The 20,333-nt window shown below is 28.8% G+C and overlaps 1 protein-coding gene across 1 annotated transcript in view; it reads left to right on the forward strand.

The window, feature by feature from the left end:
* LOC107454702 (KICSTOR complex protein SZT2) overlaps window positions 1–20,333 on the forward strand; it is a 129,531-nt gene that overhangs the window by 63,848 nt on the left and 45,350 nt on the right. Inside the window, exons 38-45 of the mRNA XM_087167990.1 lie at window positions 91–164; window positions 393–451; window positions 1,901–2,027; window positions 9,896–10,020; window positions 10,126–10,290; window positions 13,616–13,712; window positions 16,273–16,440; window positions 18,129–18,329. Coding sequence (XP_087024116.1) covers window positions 91–164; window positions 393–451; window positions 1,901–2,027; window positions 9,896–10,020; window positions 10,126–10,290; window positions 13,616–13,712; window positions 16,273–16,440; window positions 18,129–18,329 — 1,016 coding nt within the window. The remainder of the gene's footprint in view (window positions 1–90; window positions 165–392; window positions 452–1,900; window positions 2,028–9,895; window positions 10,021–10,125; window positions 10,291–13,615; window positions 13,713–16,272; window positions 16,441–18,128; window positions 18,330–20,333) is intronic.

Consider the following 20,333-nt stretch of genomic DNA (forward strand, 5'->3'; position numbering starts at 1 on the left):
TTTTATGGATCTTCAAAAAATCTTTAAAGTATTTTCTATAAAGAAAATTTAACGTTACAACTGTGTTAATTTTTTCTTAATATTTCTTAGACTGTATGAAGAAACTTGTGATGAAATTCATCACTCTGATGCCTCCAAAGCAGAACATAATATTTCCTTAACTGGTGAGAATGCTTTTTGTTTTTATTTTATTCCAAAATTGCATTTGAGAAACAAGTGTTTGCAAAACAGCTGTATTGAATTGCAATATAAACTGGGACAAAGTCTGTTATTGTTCAAGCTCTTTCTGATGAAAAAGAGTTAACTTTGATTTTTCACTCTTGAGTTGAATGTTTAATTACTTAAAATATTTTTGACTTGTTTATTAGAAAAAAAAATATTTATTTATTTAGGATCTTGCTCATCTTTACCATGCTTAATTCCCAAGAAAACTGCAGAATGTGATCCTGAGGTATTTTTAATCTTTATTTAATTTTCTTATTAACTATGATCACACCAATCTGATTAGCTTATCAAATCTGATTGATATGTTAATAACATTTGAACACTCTGTTTCATTAATTTTTTAAAGCTAGTGTTAACCTTCTAAGATAAGGATATGTCTAAAAAGAGGTCTTATCACCTCTGTACTTATAAATTATTTTTCTTCTTAAGATAACTGGCACTGAATTACACATGACAACCCTAGTGTTTCTACAACCAATGGATAATAGTGTCCTACATTAGACAAACTGAAATTGATTTTTCAGATTTTTTTTCCTCTATGAAAGTTAATATACTGAATTCTAAAATGATATAGATTGGGAAAGAAATTAAAGGTTTCAACTTATAATTGAAGAAAAAAACATTTCAAAACTGGCACTGTATTATGTAACTTGGCAACCCTAGTAATACTGCAACAAATTAATTGGGATGTCCTTCATGTGACTAACTGAAATTCCCTTTCTGATTTTTTTTCCGCAACAAAAATATTGATTCTGAATTTTAAAGTGATAGAGATTGAGAAAACAACAAAATGTTTTAGCTCATAATTGAAGAAAAAAATATTTCAAAACTGGCAAAATTTTATGTGAAACATTGAAAATTATAGCTCTCTCTCTTGTATTTATATTTTTCATTCTTCAGAATTTCTAATAATGGTAATTAATATTTTACGGCCAATTAACATGAGAGATTAAATAAAATACTAGTATATTGGTCATTATCTCTGTACTTGTCTCTATTATGAAGGTCATGGTCTTCCTCAAAAGACCTGGAAAGTTGGGGATATTAAAAAATCTGAGCAATTTTTCTCTAATGGCTATCTCAGAAATGGTGGAGAAAGTATGTAGTGGGGTTAGAATTTTTTTTTCCAGGGTTGATCTTGCTTATGTAAATACAATAGAAGATCTTTATAATGGTAACCTTGAAATCTAAGACTTTGCTTTTTTATGATATTTTGTGTTACTTGACGGAACCCATCATTTCACCCATCTTTAAACTGACCTACTAAATATAGCACTATTAGTCTGAAACAGATTACTCTTAAAATGATTTAAAATAATTTTTACATGCAAATGCTTAAAGAAATATTTGTATGCACTTAAGTATTTATTATTTATAGGAAAAAATTTATATTTTTTATAACATGAGAACTAATAACAAACAAATTAATCAATTTTCGTGTGCTTAGTTTTTGAAATTTGCTTGACAAATCCCCTTTTTTTTCTTTATTGTTTAAAAATCTACAATAATTTCTTTTTATTTGCATATCTAATGCTACTATTCTGTTTTTCTTTATGTATTTTAATTGTATTTAATTTTATTTTTAAAATATAAACTAACATTGGTTATTTTAATTATGCATATGAAAACTTACTAAATCCAAGTATCTTATGAACTGATTTTAATGTTTGTTTAGGATTTCCGCCCAAGAGTGAATTCTGGAGCTTCAGATGGCTATCGTCAAGACTCTATTTCCACTACATCTGTATCAAAAAAAGTACAAAAATGTGTTACTCTTCGTGTTCATGGCATTGGGGAAGTTGGTAAGAAAAGTATTTTACTTTGACTCTAATGGAATTCAGATAGCAATTTATATTTATATCTTATCTAACATTTTAATTGTCTTCTGCTCTGTGTATTACAATGTTTGCTTGTGCTTATAGCAGTTAAATTTATACTTTCCTTCCTAGTTTACATTTATCCTAGTTTACATGTTTTCCTAGTTTACATTTATCATAGTACCATGATCTACATTAATAATAAAGTTAATAAGTTTTAAAAGTCAGAGTTCTTGGCAAGTTTCTTGAATGTTCTAAAAATATAGTCTTTTTCAATCGACAAATCGTTTTCTTTCTTATATAAGTACAGAAAAATGTAATTTTTTCCAGGAGGGATTGATGTTGTTTCTGTTTAAAGAATTGTGTGCTGCCATCTATATTTCATTTTAATAAGTCACGTGATTAGTGAATGTTTCAGGCAGTTCAGTTCGCTTTAAAATGTCGTACAAATAGGTATTGTGTTTGTCGTGTTAGTATTTGTGTATGTTTATGTTTTGTGTTAGTCATTAAATTATGTCAGTTTTAAGGGGTCGTTAGTTTCAATTATTTAGTATCCATTTTTTGGTGTCAGTTAGCGGGATATATTAGCGAGCAATGAAATTTTGAGTTGTCGAATCGATGTTTCGATGTTGAGTTCCAGAACGAGGTTGATACTATTTTCTTGATACTAATGACGATAGTTCCAGTGTGAAGGTTGGTGTTATTTTCTTGATCTGATTTATTGTGCTTTTATTGTCAATTTATTAAAATGTCAGAAATTGAAAAGTTAAAGGCTAAGCGTAAAGTTTTAAGAAATAAGGTCACCAAATTAATTACTAAAATTGAAACGTATCTCAATGAGTGTGATGATTTGGCTGATATAGATAAAACTAATGCTTTAAAAGAGTTTCGAGAACAATTAATTCACAAAGAAAGCGAGCTTATAATTTTAAATAGCAAGGTTGAAGATTTGTGTGACATTAGTGAAATCGAAAATGAGGTTTCGATTTCAGATGAATATAATGAGAAAATTGTTCTATGGAAACAAAAGATTATAAATGTAATTGATAATTTGAGCGCAAAAGAAGAAGGAAATATTTCAGTTAATTTAAGTATGAGAGAAAGTAGAGAAAATACACCCCCTTTAGCTAATTCAAGTAGTAACGCGCAGTTTATAAAAAATGTTAAACTTCCCAAGTTGTATATAAATAAATATTATGGTAACCCCGCGCATTGGTTAGAATTTTTTAATCAATTCGAAAGTGCTATACATAACAATAACAGTTTAAGCAAAGTAGATAAATTTAACTATCTAAAGTCTTATGTAGGTGGGATAGCAGCAAGTTGTATTAACGGTTTTGCTTTAACGGATGAAAACTACGATATTGCTCTAAAGCTTTTAAAGAATAGATTTGGTAATAAAAACTCGTTAATCCAAGCACATCTTAATCAGTTGTTAAAATTACCTTTTATTAGAAATGTAAATGATTTAATTGGCTTAAGAAAATTATTTGATTGTGCTGAGTCACAAAAAAGAAATTTAGAGTCGTTAGGAATAGATACCGAAACTTATGGTAATTTATTAAGTCCTATTCTAATAGAAAGAATTCCGAGGGAAATTGTTTTAGAATTCAATCGAAATTATCCTGAAAATAATTGGGTATTTAAAGATTTGTTTTCATTTTTAGAAAAAGAAATAAGTTCTAGAGAGAGGACACTTTCGATTTATAAATCTGATTCACGTGAGTATAACAATAGTTTTAGTAACGAAAATAAGAATTTTCGTAAGAAATCTGATTTTATTAAAAAAAGTAACTTTAATAGAAATGCGCAAAATGTATATCATGCAACAGTCGATAGAAAAAATTGCATTTTTTGCGACAGTAGTGAACACGAAGTTTGCGAATATCAAAGCGTAATAGAAAGAAAAAATAAATTAAAAGAAGAAAATCGTTGTTTCCGTTGTTTTTCAAAACATCATATTGCTAGACTCTGCAAAACGAAATTGGAGCCATGCATAAAATGTAACAGGCGAACTCATCATTATTTATTATGCGAGGAGAATGATTCATCGGAGAACGCGGTTGTTCAATGCCACTCCTCCATAAAGAGAAATAGTGTTTTATTACAAACTTGTAGTGTAGTCGCATGTTTTGAAAAAAATAATAAATTAGTCAGAACTCTCTGTGATAATGGTTCCGAAAGAACCTGGATGACGCGAAGTTTAGCAAATGAACTGCGAGTGAAAATAATAAGAAAAGAAAATTTATCTGTTTATTCTTTTGGGTCCGTAATAACAAAACAAAAAAGCTACGGTGTAGGTCGTGTAAAATTAAAGAATAGAAATGATCCTAACATTTTTGTTGAAATTGAGGCGTTAATTACAGATACAATTACAGCCGCACCTCTTTCGATTCCAGATACGCGAATACAGAATGATTTAATAGCGAAAGGTTTCGTTTTAGCTGATGCATGTTCGAATTTCAATCAAGGTTTGGATATTTTAATCGGGGCTGATTTATTTTGGGAGATTGTTGATAATTCTAAAGTAGAGAAAATAAATAAATCTTTATATTGTATTCCCACTATATTCGGTTATACGGTACAGGGAATTCAAGAGGAAAATAAAGAGAACCGTGCTACTTCGACAAATTTAAGTTCAGTTACGGATGTTCAGGTACTATGGGATTTAGAATTGTTAGGTATTCGAGATGAAAATGAGATAGCTACTGAGGATAAGCATTTAATAAACAAATTCGAAAATAATCTTAAGTTTGTTAATGGCAGGTACGAAACTTCATTATTATGGAAAAGGTCACCTAAGGATCTTGCGAACAATTTTTGGATAGCAAAAAAGAGATTCGATAATTTAAAAACTAATTTTGAGAAGAATGACTGGGTTGCGAGGGAATATAAACTTACGATACAAGAACAACAAAACGAGGGAATAGTCGAGGAATGTACTAGAGATAATGAGGAATATTTTATGCCTCACAGAGCAGTTGTGCGAAATGATAAGGATACTACTAAAGTGCGAGTTGTTTTTAACTGTAGCTCAAAAACTAAGCAAAATTTATCTTTAAATGACTATTTAGAAATAGGGCCAAATTTAAATCCTAATGTGTTAGACATTATTCTTAAATTTAGAAAATTTAAAGTAGCGTTCAGTGCAGATATCGAAAAGGCTTTTCTCATGATAGGCATCTCTGAAAAGGATAGGAAATTTTTAAAGTTTTTATGGCTTTCAGATAATTCTAGTAATAGCTTTAAAATTTTGCGAATGACTCGTCTTCCTTTCGGTTGTACATCATCTCCGTTTATTCTTAGCGCAACAATTAAAAAGCACATTAAACAGTATCTTGAAAATGCACCTAAATGTGTTGAAATGTTGGACACTTCACTTTATGTGGATGATCTTTATTTTGGCGCTGATGATGTTGAGGAGGCGTTTGATTTATCGACTGAAGCTGTTCATATTTTGGGAGATGCAGGAATGAATTTACGAAAGCTGAATTCTAATTCGGAAGAATTGAAGTCTTTGTGGATAGAAAAGGGTTTTAGTGATATTAGTGAGAGTTTGAAAGTTTTAGGTTTGAATTGGAACCCTATAGGAGATAATCTGTCGTTGGAAATTTCCCCGTTATTGAAAAGTTTAAATAATTCGGCAAATACGAAAAGGTTTGTGTTACGCGCTGCTGCAATGGTGTTCGATCCAGTTGGTATTGTTAGTCCTTTCGTTCTTAAGATTAAGTGTCTGTTGCAAGAAATATGGAAAAGAGGTTTAGATTGGTCATTTTTAATGTCCAAGAGTCGTGTTTCCCCCTTGAAAAAGTTAACTTTGCCACGCTTAGAATTAATGGCGACAGTAATAGGAGCTAGACTAGGTAATTATATTAATGGTATTTTTGGGGAAATGGTTTCTGAATATATATATTGGACGGACTCATTCATTGTTTTACATTGGATCAGGGGAAGGGCTGAACGATGGAAGCAATTTGTTTGCAATAGGGTCCGTGAAGTTCAAGAGAAGACAAATCCAAAATCTTGGCATCATTGCAAAGGTATAGATAATCCTGCTGATTTGCTGACACGTGGATGCAATGCAAGCAAATTGAAAGAAGGAGAGAAATGGTTCCATGGCCCTTCATGGCTGAGACTTGAAGAATCTGAATGGAATAATGATAAAGGTTTCAGCTCTTTTAATAGCGAAAACTTGGACGATGAAATTCTTGTTGAGAAACGAAACAAGCCCGTGAACATCAACATGAATGTTTGCAAGGAAGAAAACCAGCCTGAGATTATGAACGTCATAAATAAAATTTCATCGTGGACTAAATTGCAAAGAGTATTTGCCTGGTGTAGAAGATTTATTCTAAATTGCAAGTTTCCAGCTGCAAAGGCTAGTGGTTGTTTGACAACTGCAGAGATTCAGAATACTAGGAATTCCCTTGTGAAGATGGTTCAAAAATATGCTTTTGGTACTGAAATGGAAAGTCTGCAGAAGGAGAAGACACTTCCAAAAAATAGCAATCTGTTGCCTTTGGCACCCTTCCTTGACTCATCCGGACTTCTCCGAGTTGGTGGAAGGTTGAAGAATTCCAATCTTTCTGACCGTCGAAAACATCCAATACTTCTCCCAAAGGGTCATCATCTATCAACGATAATTGTGAGATATTTTCATGAACTCCATCTACATGGAACTATTCAAATGACATTATCAGCATTAACCCAAGAATATTGGATAATTGGTGTCAAGAATCTTGTCAGAAAAATAATTTCCAGGTGTGTAAAATGTCATAGACAAAATGCTAAATTTTTGACACAATTTATGTCCGATTTACCTTCAGTAAGAGTCACACCTTCCCGAGTTTTCTCTGTTGTTGGAACTGATTACGCTGGACCTTTCCTAGTGAAGCCCAGAAAAGGAAGAGGTGTGAAGACTATGAAATGCTATGTTTGTTTATTTGTGTGTTTATCCACAAAAGCCGTTCACTTAGAACTCGTTAGTGATCTGACTTCTGATGCTTTCCTTGCCACGCTAAGAAGATTTACTTCTCGACGAGGAAAACCTGATCAGATACACAGTGACTGTGGGACTAATTATGTTGGTGCATATAGAGAGTTGAAACGTTTAATTGCATCACTCTCTTCAGATGAAAGATTTCAGGGTTATCTTGCAAAGGAAAATATCATTTGGAAATTCAATCCTCCTGCGGCACCTCATCATGGTGGATTGTGGGAATCCACTGTCAAATCTATGAAGTCTCACCTTAAAAAAACTGTCGGTGAACAAATCCTCACCTACGAAGAATTCCTAACCCTAATTGCTGAAGTAGAAGCTTGCCTTAATTCTCGACCACTCACTCCTTTGTCTGATGATCCTGCTGATTGTGAGGCATTGACGCCTGGTCATTTCCTCATTGGTACTTCACTGACATCAGTGCCTAATTCTGATCTTTCAAAGGAAGTGATAACACCTTTACAACGATGGAAGTTAATGCAAAGAATGATCCAAGAATTCTGGAAGCGGTGGTCAACTGACTATCTTTCCACTCTTCAAAGGCGTCCCAAATGGCTCCAAGTAAAGAGAAATCTTGCTGTAAATGAACTGGTGCTAATCAAAGACGATGATTTGCCACCATTGAAGTGGAAGATGGGACGTGTGCTAGAGACCTTTCCAGGAGCAGACGGTAAAATCAGAGTGGTATGGTTAAAAACTGCAAATGGTGAGTTAAAACGCCCTATTGTTAAACTTTGCCCACTACCAATAATAGACTTCAAACATTGAACTCATACGAACTTTGAACTCTTAATTAAAATTTTCTGTCAATTCAAAATTTTATAATGGTTTAATATTTGTCTTTTAGTGCATTTCATTTGATTAATTTTGTTTATTGTTTGATTACGATTCACATATATTTCATACAAGGTTGTTTTAATTTTTGTGTACAGATTCTTAAACTGAAAATTTTCAGTAATTGATTTATTGCTGCATTACTTTTGAAATTAAAGTTTGAATAAATGTAATAACATTTTATGAACCCCCTAAGTGTTCATAGTGGGGGAGGATGTTTCTGTTTAAAGAATTGTGTGCTGCCATCTATATTTCATTTTAATAAGTCACGTGATTAGTGAATGTTTCAGGCAGTTTAGTTCGCTTTAAAATGTCGTACAAATAGGTATTGTGTTTGTCGTGTTAGTATTTGTGTATGTTTATGTTTTGTGTTAGTCATTAAATTATGTCAGTTTTAAGGGGTCGTTAGTTTCAATTATTTAGTATCCAGATGTTTTCATTCTACTCTTTTTTTTTCATAGTAATTGTGGGAACTATTTATCTAACTGGAAAATGTAAAACTATTTATCTAGTTAAAGAGTGTATGAAAGATAAGGAATGTGAAAGTGGAAAGGAAAAAAAAGAAAGTGTGAATTGAAATTATGAAGTAATGAAACTATTGACTAATTGGTTACATTATTTTTAAGTTTAAATCTAAATTAAAATATTTCTTAGTTTCACTTTTTTCCTAGTTACATTCTAAAGTAAGAATGGAAACACATTTCTGAAATTTATCTTTCAAATTGATGTCTGGTTTAATTGCTCACCAAAAAACTTGAGTTAAAAATTATCAAAACCTCTTAAGTTCTGAAGTCTACAATGAATTCTTTTATTGCGATTTTATTTTATTTATTTAATTTTTATTTCAATGAATAACATTTTCTACATTCTAAATGTTATCTTGTTTTAGATCAAAGAAATTTAGATTTTTCCTCTTTTGTATTAACTGTTAAAAAAATTTTTTCATTTCTTCTCTAACTTAATGGTGTGAAATAATCTGAAATGCCAAATATATTCCCCTTAAAATTTTGAAAATTCACTGCATTTTTTTAAATATAATAAGAAATTTTAAAGCAAAATGTAGCAAAATAACAATGCCATTATACTGATTCCTCATAAAATATGAAATAGACATAGAGCAGATTTACACAAAAGTGATTCAATTGTGATAATCCCGATTTTGAAATTCCATTGTCTTGCCTTGTCAGTTTTATTCAAAATTAGAAGCTTAAGTGTTAATTTTCAAATAAACTGTAAATTTACATAAATATATTAATTCTTTATTTGTCCTAGTGTAAAAAATTCTTTATAATAAAAATATTATTAGTTTAATTAGAAAGGTTATAGTTTTTGATCTTGCCAGTTTCGCAGAATCTAATAATTTTCTGTGTGGTTAAAATTAAAAATATTGATATCAATTCAACTTAATGTAATAGGGTAGTGATAATAAGCATATTTTAAAAATGAAGTATTTTGGAGAATTTTTCATTTGAAATAAATTTTCCCGATTAGAAATTTAATATATATATATATATATATATATATATATATATATATATATATATATATATATATATATATATATATATATATATATATATATATATATATATATATATATATATATATTTATATTTATATATATATTTATATATATATATATATATATATATATAAATATATATATATATATATATATATATATATATATTTAGAATATGTAGGAGGGACTGGTTGATTTGTGTTTAACAAATTTTGTACCAGCTTTTTTTAAAATAAATTTCAATTTGTGCAATTGTAAAATATTCAAATATTTGTATCCTATATGAAACTAAATCTTGTTTTTAGCATTCTATAGCAGTCCTAATATTTATACTTATCTAACTAATATTTATTTAAGTAATGTGAGAAATTTATACAGTTTTTAGTTCGTTCTTCGATCTCAGCCACTTGCTGGTGTGCATGCTAGTGTCATTCTGTGCTATATCACAGTTAGCTAGATTAACGAAAAAATTAACTAAAGTCAGTATATTTAATGCAGGTTCTACTATAAAAAATGATCTTGTAAAAGTTCTACAAAATCGCTTGGATGAAGGTGTGTTAGATATAATGAATATGATGTTGTCACGAAATCCATTGTGTATGTTAAGTACTGAAGATGTCCAGGTAAGTAGTCATTTATATTGTATTCATGAAATTATTTGTTTCATTCATGCCTGTTTCATTGATGTGATGCTATACTGTTTCTAATCGGATATTGTTTATTTTTAGTTTATACAAAATCCAAGCAGCACACCAACTTATGAGCTGTATTTTACTTTACCGGTGAAGCTTTTAGGCCATACCCATTCTATTCAAATATATTTACGCCAGAACTTACTTCATTTTCTCCATAATCCTAAGTATCATGATAGCAGGAAAGAAACTCATTTCAAAGTAAGTAATATTAATTTCAATCAACTTTATTGTAGATGTAATTCTGCTATGTACTTTATGTTTATTATAGTTATTTATTATATTTAAAAGTGGTTTTATAAAAGGTTTATTTTATTAACCTTTTGGCACAGATGGGCCACCTGCTAAAAACATTTCATGCTGAAAAGCAGTCTGAAAGTTACTAAAAATCTGTTGGTTTTCAGAATTATATTTGTACTAAAATATTTCATAAAACATAGTTTGAAATTTTTTTTCCATCCATTTTCAAAAATGTATCAATAGTTTATTTTTTTAATTAAAAAAATTTCAATGATGAATAATTGTTTCTCTTAGATATAAATAACTTCAAGTGAGTGCAAATTTGAAAAATTATTATTTGGAAGTGAACTGTATTTGGAAAATTTTACCTTTAATGCCGAAAAAGACAAAAGTGTTTCATGCTATATTTTATAACCATAAATTATTAAAATACTAAATATTATATTTTTCACTTATTTTAACCCAAATGAATACAAAGAAAATGGAAAAAGTTTGAAAAATATGTTTAATAAAAATTCTGCTCATAAAGATGTATTTTTGTTGGTGATTTTTCAAGCTGATAAAACCAATTCTACAAAAAAGAGTACAGATAACGTTATATTTTTTGTCACATGCATTAAACATATATCAGTTTTCTTAGCACAGTAAATTAAGTGTTTAAGTGTTTAGCACAGTAATTTAAGTGTGTTAAACTACAAAGCACAGTAAATTAAGTGTTTCGTTTTTTTCTATACTTCTACTTGGCCATTTGTGCTTATGCTCAGTTGTAAGCATGATGCCTTTTTGAACTGTAGCAGATAAAAAAATTTTTTTTGCTTGTTAAGTCTAATACTTGTACTGGAATAGACTGTTTAAAGTCTCTCTTAGTGAGGAGTATCATTTAGTCCTCTCTATCGGATAGGATATGAGAATAAATCAGTTACAAAATTGTAGAATAGTCTCAATTTAGTGCAAAAATATTTTGTTTACAATATTGTTGAGAAATGATTCTATGTTAAATGTGTTGTTTTAGTGAGTTAACCCTTTGATGCAGATGGGTCCCTTTTATATATATATATTGTTTTGATTACAAGTGAAAATATATTTTGGCATTTTTTAATTATTGAGACTAATCTAATAGTTGCAAAAAATCTGCTAGTTTATCAGAATTATATTTCTAAAAAAATATAAAATCCAAAAAAGGTAGTTTAAAAATTTTTCTTTTCGTTCATATTCAAAAATTTATTGATAATTAATTTTACAAATTAAAGTAATTTCAATGATAAATAACTGTTTCTTTCAGACCTAAATACCTGCAATTGAAAAATTATTGTTTGGAAGTGAGCCATGTTTAAACAAGTGTACCCTCATTGCAGAAATAGACACTGGTGTTTCATACTGTATTTCATAACTATAAGTTATTAAATTGCTAAATATGATATTTTTCTCTTATTTTGACCTAAATTAATAAAAAATAATGAAAATGTATGAAAAATATATTTAATAAAAAATCTGCATCAAAAGGTTAATGTTGAGTTGCGTATGGTAGATTTATGGGGCTATTAGTTTTTAAAGTTAAAAACACTGTTTTTTTTTAAAAATCTGCCTCAAAACATAAGAGGTATTGAGAAAAAAAAAGGAGAAAATAAATGATATCAAAATGTTACTTGTCTAGGTAGATTTTTTATTGTTACTAGTTCAAAAAAACATTAATTTTAAATTAAACATTCCTAAAGAACTTAAAACACAATTGATACTCTTAAAAATAATTTTCTTTGAGATGTGTTATATTTATCAGCTTCATAGTACTAAGTGTCTGCAAAAGAAAATAAATATGCATATTTTTTTTTGTGATGCATCCCATACCTTAATTTAAAATAATTTCTTAAAATATCAGTACATTAGAACATATATGTGAGTATGAAACTTGCCATTATAATCATTACAGCAATATAAATTTATTTTGTTTACATGTACTTAACCTACTTGTTATGAAAGCTTTTAATAGATTTTTCATAATGCTCAATTTACAAAGGATTTTAGTTGATTTTAAATTCCCACCAGAGAAATTATAAAGCAACATAATACAGGAAATTTTCAAAAATATTTTTACAACATAAAAAGACCATAGAATAGCATTTAATAACATTCCTAAGCAAATGTGACTTATTTTCAGGTTCACCCTACAAGATATGCACATGGCCAAATTACAAAGATTATGCTCTCGTGAATTATCTAGGGCAAATTTTGTTCTTAATAATAGTGCTCGACTTGGCAGGTTTCGCTGTACATATTTATATTTTGTGTATGCATTGTACATTTACTACACGTTTCACATTTGTAAAAGTATATGAAAACAATAACGAAAAATGAATAATCTTTTTTGCACAGTTCTGAATAGATAGGGTTTTTGCTTAAAGAAATCAAAAAGGATTTTATTTTAGTGGGAACAAAATAATAAATCAGTTTCAATAAATCTTCGCAAAGAAATACCGTTAAAAACTTTTCACTAAAGATCAATCTAGTAACAGTTGAATAACAAAACCCAAACATGAGCTTCAATTGAGTATTCACTTGACTAGTAATCACTTTCTGCTGTTTTACAAGACAAAATTATTCAAAATACTTTTTTTTATTCCAGCCTCTATCTGTGTTTTGAAATTGTAGCACCTAACAAAGAGCTTTAATGAATTTTTGAAGTGTTGAAATTAAAAAACAGTTTTCATGCTAAGAAAAAAATGAAATAAAGGAGAGGTGGAAAAAAAGTTTAAAACAAAATGACAATTCATTGGCAAATCTAAATGTAGCATTATATATCAGGAAAAAAAAAAGTGATGACTATTTTCCAGGATATTTTACCACTGATAGTACTGTATTTTAGTATTACATTGTTGCTCTTATTTTACTACTTTTTGCTCTAAAAAACGATGTTTTCCATTCCAGTTTCAGCATCTCATTATTGTATAAGCTTTCTTTCTTGCACTTAATTAATGCTCTACAACTAAGTAGATAATTTTTTCTATAAAATGATAAAGTTTACAACTTAGATATATATTAATTATGATCACTAGATGATACTCTTATTAAACACTCTCACCTAGTTCCTCAAGACCATTTTGTTACAACTAGATACTATTTTTATGATCATAGCTGTTATTGTTAAGAAGTCGAAAGAATTAAAGCTGAACTGTTGAGATGTAAGATTTATAAGTGTATATGAGAACATATTTTTAGCTAATTTTTTTATTCTCCTTTAGATAATAATGAATAATTTGCTGTTACTAAATTATTCTTAACATTCCTACAGGCTTATTGGCATGCAGTGGAAGAGTGGGGTTTAGTTGATGATAATGATGTGTTCTTGTATCATTCTCAGCAAGCTTCTGGTCATGCTGGGGGAAAAGGTTTGTAAGCCTAGAAGTGAAGAAATTAATTTCAGTATTAATTTATCAAGAGTATAATAGATTTTTAGTTATGTTTAATGCTTGCTAGAGGCTTTTATCCGGTATCTAAAGTACCTAGAAAATTTTTGCTCAGTTTCCCCTCTATTTTGAAATAGAACAATTGCGGTAAAATATGGAAATTCTAGTCATCCTTCAGGGAAAGTCTTAGATTATAGAAGGTAAAATGCATTACACATGCTTAATAGGGGTGAACAGAAGTATAAGGGTAATAAAAAAAAAACACTTTGTAAATATAATAAAGTAAAACTCCATGATAGAGGTGTTCTAGCAAAACCAAGATAAGAAACACCAATAGTTTATGCTCAAAATCCCGTAACTTCACCTGAAATCAATAATACATGTAGCAGTGAGTTTGCAAACTGAATGCCATTAATGCTGTGCTCAGTAGAAAAACCAGCTGCTGTCCATCCAATTCTCGATGCCTGAAAGTCAAATGCTGTGACATAATCACAGGGGAAGTGCAGCTATGCAAAGTAGCGAAACAAAATCTCCTCAAATCAGTCTCTGCCAGATTGATACAGGGTTTAGAATGGAGAAATTTAGACCATTTATTTTTTTATTTATGTACCTTTTCCTTTATTTTTGAAAACAAAATCAACATCTCAGAAACAAAAGTTGATGAGATGAACAATTTCATTTTCAGCTTTGATTTATGAGGGGGAAATATCAACAAACAGGAGGTGGTAGAGAAATTTTAGAAAAATGCATTGCTATACTTAAATATATAAACATAATAAAATAAAAAGAGTGAAGTGAAAATAAAATTTTTAATTAGAATTCTAAAACCATTGAAATACCGTTATTTGTTATTCAATTTTTAAGTAGGAATATAGTTAAGCTGTATTGAATCATTTTCTAGCTATCTAGAAAACCTGGAAATTCAGACATCCGGGATAGCAATGACCCCCAACTTTCTCGATAATTATTTCTCTACTGTATTTTTTTACTTTTGTTATACAAGGCTTAAAAGATCTCGGGAAGTTGTGAGACTGGATCTATATCCCAAAAGCAATATAACTTAGAAACACAGCGATATTCATGTGCAGGGAGAGACTTGCGGCAAGTAGCAAACGTCAATGAACTGCTGCAAATTATTCTTTGACATGCAGTGGAATAGCTCATGTTACGAAATTTGCTCTAAATTGAAATTAGATTGTGGATACAAATTGGTAAACATCCTCAGAAACTTGTACATTTGAACAGTATGTTAAACAGACATCAGCTGCAATTTCAAATATGGTTTAGTTATATGGTTAGGTCAGACAGGCTACGGTAGGTCTTAACCTTTTTGGTTGTGAAAGTTATGCATTATGAACCTTCGGTTCAACACTAAACAAATGTGATACTGACCAAAGGCTACTGCAATTGATGCTTTTCAGAGATTACAGATGGATATCAGAGGAATTTATTCACAAATATTTGGGTAAATGCAACATCTATTCCCATTTTTCGACGTACTCATTTTTTGTAACATCTGTTCTTTTAACAACCACAAAAGAATCCTTCATTTTACTGTCTCATTTCATAAATTTTTTTGGAGAAATTTGATAATGTAAAAAAAAAACCGGAATGAAGCATAAAAGTAAATAAATGGACAATACTATATACTTTCATTTGTGCTCTATTCACATTGTTTTTTTGTTTATTTTTTTCCTTAGCCTAAGTTTTCTCTATCCTTTGTTTTAATTTACTTTAGATTTATTAAAATTAGCATATGATTTTTTGTTTATTATTGTCTTGTTTCAATTTTTTTAAAGGTTTTTCAATCTTTATTTTTCACTAATATTATATTTTTAAAAATTAAGCTTACTATATAAATTAACATTATTATTTACAAATAAGATTTATGATGGATGACAATGTGATTATATTAATAAACTGCATTACATTGAGCGTGTGCAAAATATTTCTATTTTTCTCTATAAATTATATCCTTGTGTAGAAAATATTTTTGTTAAACTGTTGCCTAGTCGAATTGGTTTTTAATAAATGTAATACTTAACATATTTTCGATCAAAGAAAATCTTGTTGCATTTTGAGTAAAAAATATTTTACTTCGCATAAAATATTGCTCTGTATAGCAATATTTTATCAGTATAGCAATATTTTATCAGTATGGCAATATTTTATCAACAATATTTTATGAATATAGCAATATCTGCAATTAATCTGTAATTTTATTGAAATTTTCCTGTAAAATCCAAAAAAATCAGTTAATTTTATTTCTAACATTGAGTGAAAATGCTGGTTGTTTACTAATTTACATATTATTTAATTAATGTGTTTTATTTTGGTTTTATAAAAAAAAAGCATTGATTAAATATATTTTTAATAAGGACTTAGCTAAAAATCTACAAAACTGATATTAAAACAGCTATTGAAATTTTTTTAATGCATAAAAGATAATACTGTTTTTTTTTTTTTAAATTTTTAATATTTGAAGCCATTTGAAACAAATGTAATTTCTTATAATATTTAATTTTACATGATGCCATTATAGGTATTGCATGTGTGGTTCTTTCCCTTGTTACTGGACAAGGGCAACCATTTAACTATGTGAATAACATTCCACCAAATCCTATGGCTTACCAAGATGGCTTGTCAGAGACTGAATTTGAAGACCTAACTTCAACTTCCAGTTATATTTTGAAACAAGATAAATCCCCAGGTGATTTATATATAAAGTTATCATAATTCTTTGTCTTATGTATTGTATTTTTTAAAATGCTAGTGCATTCTTCAATAAATTTTATATTTTAGATGATTATATATAGTTAAATCGACCATACCAATCTTCCTTACCTTACTCCGTCCTTACCACTACTCTGCTTAGTAACTTGAATATTAATCTTGTGAATTATTATGTATATTTGTGGATTATTATATATATTTGTGAATTATTATATATATATTTTCCAACAAAAAAAACTGATTCAGGTTTTATTACTCTTAAAGATTTTAAATTTGGCGAATATATATATATATATATTTTTAATGATAAAACTGGATCACATAGTTCTAACAAATGGCTATTATTAAAATACAAATTTTTTTTTATTGTATATGGTAAGAAAATGAATTGTCAGAAAAATTATTAATTTTTGTAGCTGAAAGTGTTTTTAATGTATCCACTTTTTTTTAGAATTTTTAAAATTTTTGTTATTTTAAAGAAGTTTATTTCTAAGCTTTTTATTTCACTAAGGTTTTCTACGTTGAACTTAAATTTTATTGCTGCAAAGTTTTGTCTTAATCATTTACGTAGTTATAAAATTAATGTAATAAAATATCAAAAGCAAGTCTTATTAAGATGACATTGACAGTAAAATAGTTGTAATTTTGTTTCATTTAGTTTCATAATTGTTAATAATTAAATTTTATTGTAATGGTTTGTTTTGTTTTAAATAAAATGTTTGTCTTTAAACAGCAATGTATTTTTTTTACCAGTGAAATTAAAGCAATTGTTTAAAATATTTAGTTAACAAATTTAAAAAATATATTTTTAGGCTGCTATATTCATGAAAAAAAAATTTCTGGAACTTTCACACTCTCTTACAAAAATGCTTAGTTAGTAAATAAGCAAGAAACAGTAGAAATTCGTTTATTTTTGAAAGTGCAAGATAGTTAATTGAAATAATTTGCAAATTTATGAAATATAGAATCGTCATTAAGTTTTCCATAATCACACTTCTTGTATTCAATGTACCTTTGTAATGCTTATAACTATCAAGTGTATTAAATTAGATTATAAGTTTGTAAATATAATCTTACAATTATAATTCATAAACGAATATTTTAAATTTTTATATCTAAGCATTTAGCTTATGCATTAAAATCTTCAAACTCTTAACAGATGTTTTGACATCATGTTGCAAAATTTTTGATAAACAAATAATCAAACTAACTGTTTTTATCAAAATCAGAATTTTTACTTATTAAATGCAATGTAAATCTATGTTGTTTGGAATTCATATGACCAATTTATGTGTAAACAAAATTTATCGTATTTACTTTCGGAATTTTAACATTTTCTTTTCTTAAATTTTACCATTATACGAATACTTGTAAGTATCAAACAAAAGTAAATAAATAAATTTCTAGAACTTCTTAACATTACTTTTCTGTTTATAGTGAATCTTATTCATTTGATTTACAAACCAAACATACCAGAGATAGATGCATTTCTTGCAATTGATTGCCTTGCTAGCCTTTATAACACCATATTCAGAGAAAAATTCATATATTTTGTTTTGATTTTCTAAGTTAGGTTAAAAACAATAAGGCTCTACAGAAGTTTTAAATAAGATATTGAATGAAACATATATGTATAGAAAAAATAATATTTGAAAAATATTCCAGGCCCTGTTGCTTTGATCCGGTTTCAGATCTGGAGTATGGGTAGAGATTGCTTGGATTTGATGAAAGAAAGATTAAAAAGTGCTGTTCAGCACTCTCTTTGGGATCTCCTTATGGAATATAGAGCTCTCACTGCCCCCATATCTGAATCTGCCATTCTTGAAGATTCTTCTTGTTACAGTGAACCTACTACTCCAATTAGAGGTATATTCCACAAAAATGCCTCTATATTCCTGTGTTCACAGTTCAAATATGAGATTCATTTCATGTATCTATGTTTGTACACTTATTACTATTACATAATATTCTACAATCTCTGTTCGACAATTTATTTTGGGTTATTTTGTTTAACAGTTTCTTTTAAATTAAACTATTTCTAAAACATGTATTTTCTTACCTAAGTAAGAAAGTTGTAACTCTTTATAAATTTATACCTAAAAATTGTAGTTCCTATGCACATGAATAACATTACTGTATTCACATTTGTATAAATGGGCTTTTTCAATCTCTAAATTGTAATGAAAGTAAGGAGGGTGGACTTATACACGAGTAACACACGTTTAGACACGTAGAATTTTTTTCCAGAATTTTGCAGCTAATAATAAATTTAAATCTAATCCATAAGATAAATGTAAACATAAAGGAAATAATGCTATTATAACACAATCACATTTAAATCTTATCCATAAGATGAATGTAAACGCAAAACAAATAGTGGTATTATAACACAATCATAGCTTTCATATGGCAATGATATAAGTTTATTTTGTTCTCATCCTAAAGGTTCTATTCATAGGGATTCAAATACATCTTCCTCTCCTTAATCCCACAAAACATAATATAATTTTCAGTACCATCCATCAAATTAAAAATCTTAAAAAATTTTATTTTTCCTTTGCATTAACATTTTGTACATAGCATCAATTTTTTGAAAACTGAGTCAAATTCTTCAATTTGACTCACTATTAATACTTTTTTAGAATCATATCATGGTCTGAAAATTTGAATTTTTTTTAAACCTTTCTTTGAGGTTGACATACATACCGAATACACAAAATCCACCATTTTTGAAATAAAAAATAAGAGTCCACTTAAACACTAGGTACATCTGAAAATATGATTATCACATTTTTGGAATCCTAAAGATATAAAAAATTTTTTTAAAAATAATTTAAAGAAAATGGAAGGAGATAGCAATTTATAATTTGCTGTATTCTGCTTGTACAACTAGGTATTTATTGTCACCTAGTTTTCAAATTAGTTATTAGGTTCTCTAATAAATGATGCTGCTAAGCAATAAAAAGTAATAAAACAACATTATTTTCTGAATATACACTGATTACAGAATAAGGAAGTACATTCTGAAGAGAGATTTAACTAATAACATTTTGAATATTTCAGTTTGAATGACCTGGTTTGTGACAGAAAACATCATTTTAGAATTTTTTAATCAAAAGTGCCATCTAATTACAAACTTTGTGTTTGCAAACACGAATTTTGAAACTTGCTGAGAATAAAATTTAATTTCTTAAGCAGATTGTTGCAAACCATTCATTTCTCTTTAATGGATATTTAAAATTGTCCCGCAGTGGACTGATCGTTAAGACACGGTTCCCAGCAGATCACCGAAGTCAAGCATCACTGGCTGCGGGTGGGTGACCACTTGGATCAGCCTGCGTAGGGACCGAGGGTGTGCGGTATTGGTCCTCGTTAAACTGTTCTACCGTAAAGTGCTCGACTTCGCGCGCAGGTCGTCGGGCTACCGAAGCGGGGGAGCCATCCCCTCCGCAGAGGATCAAAATTGTGATGGAATGTCTTCGGATCAGCCTCAGGGATGTTTCCCAGACCGTCGCCAATAGCCCATTGTGCAGCTCTAGTGCGACGTAAATGAACAGGAACAAGAAGAGGATATTTAAAATCACCTTTTATTTTTGGGACACCTGTTACAAAATTTATGTGCAATATACATTAGTCGAATGAGCATATATATAGTAGAGTTTATGAAATTTTGATTTGATTTAATAAGAGTGTAATCAAGTTGTAGTAAAATCTACCTATTTTAATTTAGTTTAATGAATAAATCAATCTAAGAATAATCTTATAAATCTATTTAATCTTTGGACATTTTAGAAAGAAACAAATTGCAAAACTAGCAGAAATAAAAGTTTGTGTGGCATTGAATGGTGATAATCATAAATTAAATGGTCA

The sequence above is a fragment of the Parasteatoda tepidariorum genome, chromosome 7 (genome assembly GCF_982258835.1).
Source record: "Parasteatoda tepidariorum strain Cologne lab strain chromosome 7, Ptep-v5.0, whole genome shotgun sequence".
Lineage (NCBI taxonomy): Eukaryota > Metazoa > Arthropoda > Arachnida > Araneae > Theridiidae > Parasteatoda > Parasteatoda tepidariorum.